Genomic DNA, 8,720 nt, shown 5'->3' on the forward strand with positions numbered 1-8,720 from the left:
CATCAAGGTTCGCCTTTTCGATCAAATGCCGGATCCTGACCTCCAACGGCACGATATTTTTTTGGCAAATTCTGTACAATTTCAAATTTGAATTAGCAAACTAACTTTTCTTTTATGTTTCTAATTTGTTAAAATATAAACGATATTGTGATCCCGAGTCGGCACCTTTCCCCACCTACCAATACTTTGCACTACATTATTCCTCACCTGTAAAGTTGATACCTTTTCTTGCAAAATAGAATACAAACGGATGCACTCATAAACACCTCTAAAAGCTGACGAGCCAAATCTCGTACCATATATGTCTAAAAGACTGCGCTGAATAAATCTTAAGACTAACTTGTCATTAATGACTAGAGTGCTTGTATAAAATTTAGTCTTTTTTAAAAAATAACTCCTATCTAATAGCGATATAAATTACCCCATAAATTACTACAGTAGTCCGATTTACACACCTAAACTATGATGACAGACATTTATTCTCAACTTTTTAAACCGATTGGTTTAACCACTAGTCCCCTATCCTAATTCAACGTGTTTTTATCATACATGGTATCTCACATTGCAATAATAATTCGACCTTATAATCCCATGTGGCTTGGAGGGTATTTGATATCCTCTACCGTCTTCATCCTTGCCATCTTCTAGCAAACCACAGTTCCACCTAGCAAACCACAGTTCCACCTAAGAGAGAAATAAAGAGAAAGGGGAGCTCCATGGTGTCAACTGTCAAGTGGGTTCTATCTCGTTGGAGCAAGACACCACCATGTCCTTTCTGATCTGGGATTCTCTGCAGTAGCATCTACCACTGTAGAGGTGAACAGTGCAGTGAATTTACACTGGTTTGTAACCGTTGGATCAGATCTGATTGCTACAATACTACTACAGTAATTGTTACTGTACAGTACCCAAAACACTATGGCTACAATATTTATGTTACTGTTTATAGAATTTTCCTAGTGTGCACCTCACATGAACAGTGATCCTCTGCATTACAGCAGAGGATCCGGACCCGTCCTTCCTGGGTGCTGAGTGACGCCTAGTGAATGCAGTCAACATTCAAATCACATGGGGGGAGTTGCTTGCAAGTGTCTTACATCAAGTCAACTAGAAAGAGTGAGGAGGAGAAAGGACAAGAGAAGGGAGGAAGATGAGTAAACACGGGCATGTGAGCACAATTGTGTCTTTTTTACTAGATTACCACACATATGCCACACAAGATATAAAACCACATTGGATGGAGTTAAGGGGTACTTCCTTTGGTTTAAAGAACCCGATGCTATAAAATGATTGATATTATAATTAATAAGAGTAAATTGAACCACCACAATTATTCATAAGAGTAAATCAAATTATACGATAACGACAATGACGATGTTGATGTAAAGTTTGTGTTTACTACATCTGTTCTAAAATATAAGTATTTATAGGTTGTTTAAATAGATTAAAAAGACATCGGTGGTTAATTTCTAAATTGATTAGATCTTTTCTAAACATTGGTTAGCTCTGGAATCATTGAAATGATTAATAAAATCATAAAAAAAATACTGTATAAATACTTATATTGGAAATGTTTATATTCTCTTCATGTTTTTATATAACATTATTGACTTTTTATTTGACTTTCATTTTATTTTAAAAATTTACCTAAATATGTAAAATTATAAGCCATACATAGTAAATTAAATTATAATAATTAATAATAATATATTTTTAAACAAAATAAATAATAAAACGTAAATGTAAAAAGTAAACGACGACACATAGAAAACATGGAAACTTGAGGGAGTTCTGTGGAACGGAGCGAGTAAAAAACAACGGCCTGAGTGATCGGACAAGCGGCACGCCGTGTCCGCGTCCGCGACGGTGGCCCCCGCTATCCTCCTCACGCCGCGCGCGCCCCCGTACTTGTGCTGTGCAGCGTCCGCTGCCTCTGTTCCTCCTCACGCCGCCCTTGTCAGAATCCCCACCCCACTAGCCGCCTCCCTCCCCCCCCCCCTCGGCGCACGCACGCGCCTACTCCCATTCCACTCCCTCCGCCGCGGCGGCCGTGATGGATTCGCTGCGCCTCCGGCCGTCGCTCCTCGCCGCGCGGCCCGGGACGGCGGCGGCGGCGCCACCGCCGGCTCTCCCGCGACGAGGTGAGTCGTTGCGCCCCCCCCGGCACCGAACCATGCATCCGGCCGTCCTCCGCCCCTCCTCCTCCGCGTGCTGTGTGACTGTGTGTGTGATGGGAGAGTGGAGCATGGCTTTTGTGCTTCCAAGTTTTTTAAGTCTTAAGTAGGATGATAGCTGCGTAGCTGGGTACTGTAGTGAACTTTGATGGCTTGCACTGTAGATGTTCGGATCAATACTTTTTTTTTCCTGGCCAGATTTGTTAGGCTGGAGGTATGATCCTCACTTCCTCCGGTATTTCTTCCGTCTGAGGAAGATGCAACAAAACCTTTTTTTTTTTAGAATAAGGAATTTGTTATTTGCCTCTTGCTATTTGGGAGTGATCGGTCGTGCCAATCATCGCATGTTAGAATGGATTTACTGAAGGTTTTACCGGCGTACAAAAAGTTTCAACTATTTGTGCAAATGTTCTTTCCTGTTCTGTGATTAGATGGTTGCAGGCTTGCAGCTTGTGTGAAAAATCACCCTGCAATATGTAATAGCATGCCTGTGTTTGGGCAACCATCTTTGCAACAGGCAGAGATGACTGACCTGATACAGGAGAAGCAGGAGAAACTCTTTCTTTGACTGATCCTGTATAGTGGTAGAAGACCCATGGGTTCTGAGTTCTGACATAATAAGTCATATGTTGGTAATCTTGTTTTTCCATCTTTCTTTCATGAGCGCTTGACGTGCTTTTGAAATGTCGTTTTTTTCCAGGTCATTTTCTACCACCATAATAAGTGATATGTGGGTAATTTTGTTATTCCATCTTTCTTTCACGAGTGATTGATGCAGTTTTGAATGTCAAATTTTTTCCAGGTCATTTTCTACCACCATTATGTTCTATCCACCCAAATGGTAAAGGGCTTGATTCTTTGTCCAGCCAAAGGGCCCAGGGGCTTACCTTGGATCAATATCAGAAATTATTCGGTTGGAAATCCTCCTACCACAGGATACCACATCGACCAACAGCTAGTTCTGCTGATGCTTCTGGACAACCATTCCATTCTGGAGCTGAAGCACGTGATTCGGCAAGCATATGGAAGCCAATATCATCTTCTCTGGATGCATTTTACAGGTTTTCTCGGCCGCATACTGTCATAGGAACAGTTAAGTTGTGCTGCTATGTTTCATTTAGACGGACTTCAGTGTCCAACATAATTTAATGAATCTAATACCGTTGTGTTGTGCTTCCCTTTTGTTTTCTCTTGAACTAAGATATTTTGTTTCTTTAATCAGGCGCTTAGCATAGTCTCAGTTTCACTACTAGCTGTTGAGAGTTTGTCCGATATGTCTCCCTTGTTCCTCACTGGTTTACTGGAGGTATAACTTGAAGCAGCACCTTTCTTTTATATTGCCCCAAGATGGATAAAGGTTCTTTCATTATACTGCATTTTCTTCTTGTGCAGGCAGTGGTAGCAGCTCTTTTCATGAACATCTATATTGTTGGTTTGAATCAGTTGTTTGACATAGAGATAGACAAGGTACTTTCAATCCACTTGATCTGTCTATTCAGAAAACAGTCTACTGGTATCTCTTACGTTAAGTTTTTACCTAATTGCACTATCTTTTACTATCTTGATTCCAAACTGTTTCGGCAGCTAATATTTCCTACTTCTTCAGGTTAACAAGCCAACTCTTCCATTAGCATCTGGGGAATATTCTCCTGCGACTGGAGTTGCACTGGTGTCAGCCTTTGCTGTTATGGTAAAGCATATCTTTCCAAAAAACAAAACTTGTGTTATTCTGACATTTTTTTTAGTATATGGGTCATGAAGTGCTGAACTTGGTTCAAGTATATATGATTTGTTTTCAGCATCCTTTTCAATGTTTGCATTTATAACTAGTGGTTTCCATTTGCAAGGAATAAAAATAGCACAATGGAGATACAACTTTCTTATATGGCTGAGCAGTTGCACTCCAGAAAGCTTATTACTCCTTATTACTATGTGCAGATAATTAATCTAATGCAGTTTGTCTCTACTTTGTGTTGCCGTGCTAATCTGATCAAAAGCTATAAATAATTTGTTTATTTTGGTTCTTAGGCTGTCAGACTGATTCAGGGTGTGTTCTATGTGTGTATTGCAGAGCTTTGGCCTTGGATGGGCTGTTGGATCACGGCCTCTGTTCCTGGCACTTTTCATTAGCTTTATTCTTGGAACAGCATATTCGATCAATGTAAGAGAAATATGTTTTTAGTTCACACTTGTATTTCTCAAATTCACAAGTAATTGTAGAACCAACGATCTGTAGATTCACAGTATGTCTTTACTCGGTGATGGTGATCTTATCTCATGTACTGTGATGCAAAAGCTTTAGTTTGACAACAACTTATTTCTATTTTTTCGGGAATGTACTACCAATTATAAACCGAACAATGGCTCCAGAGGCTTAGTGGGCTTTTATCGATGGAAAGCTTACCTTTGCACTCTGTCTCCCTTCAAAGTTTACCATCCATAATTAACTTTATAATTTTTCAAAACATGGCTATGTTAAAACGATCATAAATATTTTCTGGTACTCCTTTCGGTGTATTTTTGGACATCCAATCCTCCACATATTTTTACTTGGAAAGAAAATAGAAAAGAAACAGATACTTTGACACACTTTGTTTTTTTTATTCCTGCATGATTTTGGTTAGCACTAATGTTTTTTTTTTCATGAAGTTAGCATTTTCCTGCACTTTTATGACCAAAAGAGCTGATGTTCCATTTTGTTCCTCAACAGCTGCCATTCTTGAGATGGAAGAGATCTGCTGTTGTTGCAGCACTTTGCATATTAGCAGTCCGTGCAGTGATTGTTCAGCTGGCATTTTTTCTCCACATTCAGGTTTGTCTTCCAGTGACAAATTTCAACATAACGAAAAAAATCATCGGTGAAAAGCAATAGATTTGTCAACTACAGTTGCATTTCCATGTGGATTATTCTCTAAAATTAGATTGTTTGGTCTGCTTGACTTCATGGTGCCTTTTTTTTTTACTTTACAGACTCCTAATTTACAATATACTGACCTTTATTAGCACAGAGATATGCAGCTATCATGTGCTTTCTTGAAAGAATAGGGACTCCTTAGTTTTCACCTCTCATAATTTTGCTGGGAATGTGTCTTAAATAGAGTTGTTGTATATGTTTGGGTAATGTGATTGTTTGGGTAATGTGATATCTTTCATATCTTTTGAGTTTTAAATATGCCATGGCTGTTGATTAGCTGTAAGCCTGTAACTAGTATCCACCAAATAAGAGTAGATGTTTCTTTCTTGTGAGAATTACCGGCACATATCTATTCTTCTATGAGCTTTTACCATGGACTATCAGATATTACTGTGTAAGCAATAACTCAACATATGAACAGATAATTGCTTAGCATATAATCTTGTCTTAACATTCTGTTCATGCAAATATTTCAGACATTTGTTTTCGGAAGACCAGCAGTCTTTTCCAGACCATTGATTTTTGCAACTGCATTCATGACCTTTTTCTCAGTTGTAATAGCACTATTCAAGGTAACATTCTCTACGTATCTGGAACGTAACTCCATATGAAATCTATCTAAAAAGTAGTCAAATTTGCCTCAATAAATTTTGGCATGTCCCTGTAGGATATACCTGATATTGAAGGAGACCGTATTTTTGGTATTCGATCTTTCAGTGTTCGGTTAGGTCAAAAGAAGGTCAGTACAAATGCGAACTTCTAAGAGAAATACTCTTCAAGTTACTGATACAAACATCCGAACAGGTTTTCTGGATTTGTGTTGGTCTACTTGAGATGGCTTATTGTGTTGCAATATTGATGGGAGCTACTTCTGCCTGTTTGTGGAGCAGATACGCAACTGTATGGATCATATCCCTTGTGTCTCAGCAGCATTATTAGTGATTAGTTTTGGTTATGAACTATGATTTCTTTATTATTTATGTATGCAAGTTGTTTTTTGAACACCAAATTAACTATATTAATCCAAACAGTATTAGAGTAGAATCAGTTATGGTTGATTACTCAGTTAAAAGAAATAATTGCCGTCAGTTCTGGGAGTTCTAGCATCTTAATTTGTCTGCAGAAGTCATTCCTTTCTTTGGCCCTTGTTTGGACGGTCCAATTCTGGCCTGGATTCCAGCCGGTGTCAATCGTTTTGGGCCAGGATCCTGCTTGGGTTTGGACCATCCAAACAAAGCTTAACTGTTTGGTTGGGTACTATTTCTTTATGAAAATGGTTCTGAATTTTGTGCCCGGAAGCCCACGGCTGTGTGTTTTGCTGAATTCACCTTCTACCTCTTGTGGTTAACTTTGTTTTAGCTGTCCAGGTTTTCCCTACAATGCAGTTCTATTAATTAACCTGGCGCCTGTCAGGCTGTCACGGACTGTAATATATGCTTCTTACTGGTTTGATAGTGAGCATTGGAATGCTATTCTTCTTTTCAGGTGTTGGGGCATGCAGTCCTTGCTGCAATCTTATGGAACCGTTCGCGATCACTTGATTTGACCAGCAAAACTGCAATCACTTCTTTTTACATGTTTATCTGGAAGGTAATTAGCTTGCCTTAAGTCTCTGCTCCTAATCTTTCACCCACTTGTCCTCGACAAATTCCTGCTACTTACTACTGACTACTGTACTCCCTAGCTCAATCAATTGGTTGTTTACCTTCTGCAGCTCGCGTATCCCGATTCCTGAAACAATCCAGCCCCTAATTAACACTAACACATTTACTTCCCCCACATGGTCTGTGCAGCTGTTCTACGCGGAATATCTCCTCATTCCTCTTGTAAGATGACGAAGACGACAAAGTTGATTACTCCAGGTACGGGACAGCTTTGAGAGCCGGAGTAAACTCGCCTCTGATATCTCTGGAAAGCTCAAAACAAAACTCGTCAATTCAGGGACAGATTAGATTGGAATCGCGTCATGGATGGATGAACGGACGGCGTCCCATAAAATCACCTGCAAACCACCCGGTACTAATGTTGACATCCCTGCATCCAGATATGATGGATCATCGTCGGCATCATCATTCCTCTGGAAGATCTCGCACGGCCGTTTCAACCTCCAACTCCCCGACGTACTACCCAAAAAAGCAACTAGGCCAGGTGAGCAGCTGCTAGCCTGTAGTAGACGTTACTGGAACAGTAGTTAGTACTTGTAGCAGCAGCAGTAATAATAATAATAGCTCTGGGTTACTATCAGCTCAGCTCTCCTAGTAGATTCTTGAAGAAAGAAAAAAAATAAAATCCAGGCTTCAATTTCCACCGTAGGAGCTACCCCTGGCCAAAATATAAACATTTTTTCCGTAGAAATGGTTATATTTTGAAACGAAAGTAGTACCAGTTACGCTTCATTCCTTTGTATAAATACCTCCACAAGACAACCGCTACCATCCACCGCCATATGACCGTGCGTGCGACACGTACGTTGTCGTGCACTACAGGATTGAATCCGCGTTGTGAGCTCACGGTCACCGTGTTTGGAACTATATACAGTATTTTCGGATTTATGCTCCGTTTAGCTTCCAAAAATTCCAAAAAATTTTAGAAGAAAGATCACATTGACGCGCATAGTTACATATCTGAAGTATTAAACGTAGTTTAATTATAAAATAAATTTTAGATTCCGTCTTAAAACCGCGAGACGAATCATTTGAGTCTAATTAATCTGTCATTAGCACATGCTGATTATTGTAGCACTTATGGCTAATCAAGTACTAATTAGGCTAATTCGTCTCACGGTTTCTCCCATAACTATGTAATTAGTTTTAATATTCATGTATATTTAATGCTTTATTTAGGTGCCAAAAGATTTTTTTGAAAAAAAATTTGGGAACTAAACAGCCTTAGTGTCCATATATAAAGTCAGGTTGCCGTGTGCTTTCTAAGTGTTTCTTCCTTGATAAAATGTAAATATGAAGTCAGGTGTTTGCATTAGGTATTTCCGGATTTTTAACATCTTAAAAATAAAAATTAGTTCGTTTAGTTATAAGGGCATGTATACAACCATTACTTGTTACAAAAGCGAAAAATAAATTGAATAAATTAGGAAATGGAATAATACAATGAGCTATAAGGGGCATGTAAATGTGCTGACTGATGATAGTTCAAATTGACTTTATAATAGTTACTCGAGGGCACAGACTATTACAAAGTTATAAAGTTGTTTTTTAGAAAGTTCCTTCAGAAATACCGCTGAAGATTTTTCTTTTCTTAAAATCCCAACACCATTTAGGAGATTGAGTAGTGTGTGCGTGACTGATAATATATCACAGATAATATGAAAAGAATAGGCACTAAAGGTTATAACAAGAGAACTAAGAGCATCTCCAACATATAATACATTAATACCCCATATGTAATTAAGCTAGGGCCTAGGAGTACATATAGTAAGAACGAGGCTAGGACAAAACTTATGCTTTTTTAGTTTTAAAATACAAGCATTTCATGGATAAATTTTATATCAAAATATAAACATTTTTATTACTATCCACATAACACCATTTGTCCCTTTAATCATTTGTCATCTTACTCCCATCTGCTCTATCACCCTCCTCCCCACACCCACCTACCCACACACTCTTCTTATT

At 38.9% G+C, this 8,720-nt stretch overlaps 1 protein-coding gene across 3 annotated transcripts; it reads left to right on the top strand.

The window, feature by feature from the left end:
- Positions 1–2,004: 2,004 nt before the first annotated feature.
- On the top strand, positions 2,005–7,568 carry LOC102721852 (probable homogentisate phytyltransferase 1, chloroplastic). Of its 3 annotated transcripts, none has more exons than XM_040525560.1 (13): positions 2,005–2,141; positions 2,977–3,266; positions 3,397–3,480; positions 3,567–3,641; positions 3,781–3,864; positions 4,246–4,335; positions 4,885–4,986; positions 5,565–5,660; positions 5,756–5,827; positions 5,893–5,988; positions 6,574–6,678; positions 6,882–6,950; positions 7,036–7,568. In XM_040525560.1, exons 1-12 carry the CDS (start codon positions 2,054–2,056, stop codon positions 6,921–6,923), a joined length of 1,224 nt encoding a protein of 407 aa, XP_040381494.1. In that variant the 5' UTR covers positions 2,005–2,053; the 3' UTR covers positions 6,924–6,950; positions 7,036–7,568. The 3 variants fall into 3 exon arrangements, with proteins under 3 accessions (XP_040381494.1, XP_040381495.1, XP_006657211.3); XM_040525561.1 differs by having other exon boundaries at positions 7,133–7,568; XM_006657148.3 differs by having other exon boundaries at positions 2,007–2,141; positions 7,030–7,568.
- Positions 7,569–8,720: the final 1,152 nt, after the last annotated feature.

This window comes from Oryza brachyantha, chromosome 6, assembly GCF_000231095.2.
Source record: "Oryza brachyantha chromosome 6, ObraRS2, whole genome shotgun sequence".
Taxonomy (NCBI): domain Eukaryota; kingdom Viridiplantae; phylum Streptophyta; class Magnoliopsida; order Poales; family Poaceae; genus Oryza; species Oryza brachyantha.

Excerpts from the sequence above, each read along its gene's own strand:
- LOC102721852 (XM_040525560.1), top strand. The coding sequence starts at position 2,054 with ATGGATTCGCTGCGCCTCCGGCCGTCGCTCCTCGCCGCGCGGCCCGGG. Across the intron at positions 2,142-2,976 it reads GCCGGCTCTCCCGCGACGAG|GTCATTTTCTACCACCATTA; the intron begins GTGAGTCGTTGC and ends AATTTTTTCCAG. Across the intron at positions 3,267-3,396 it reads CGCATACTGTCATAGGAACA|GCGCTTAGCATAGTCTCAGT; the intron begins GTTAAGTTGTGC and ends TTCTTTAATCAG.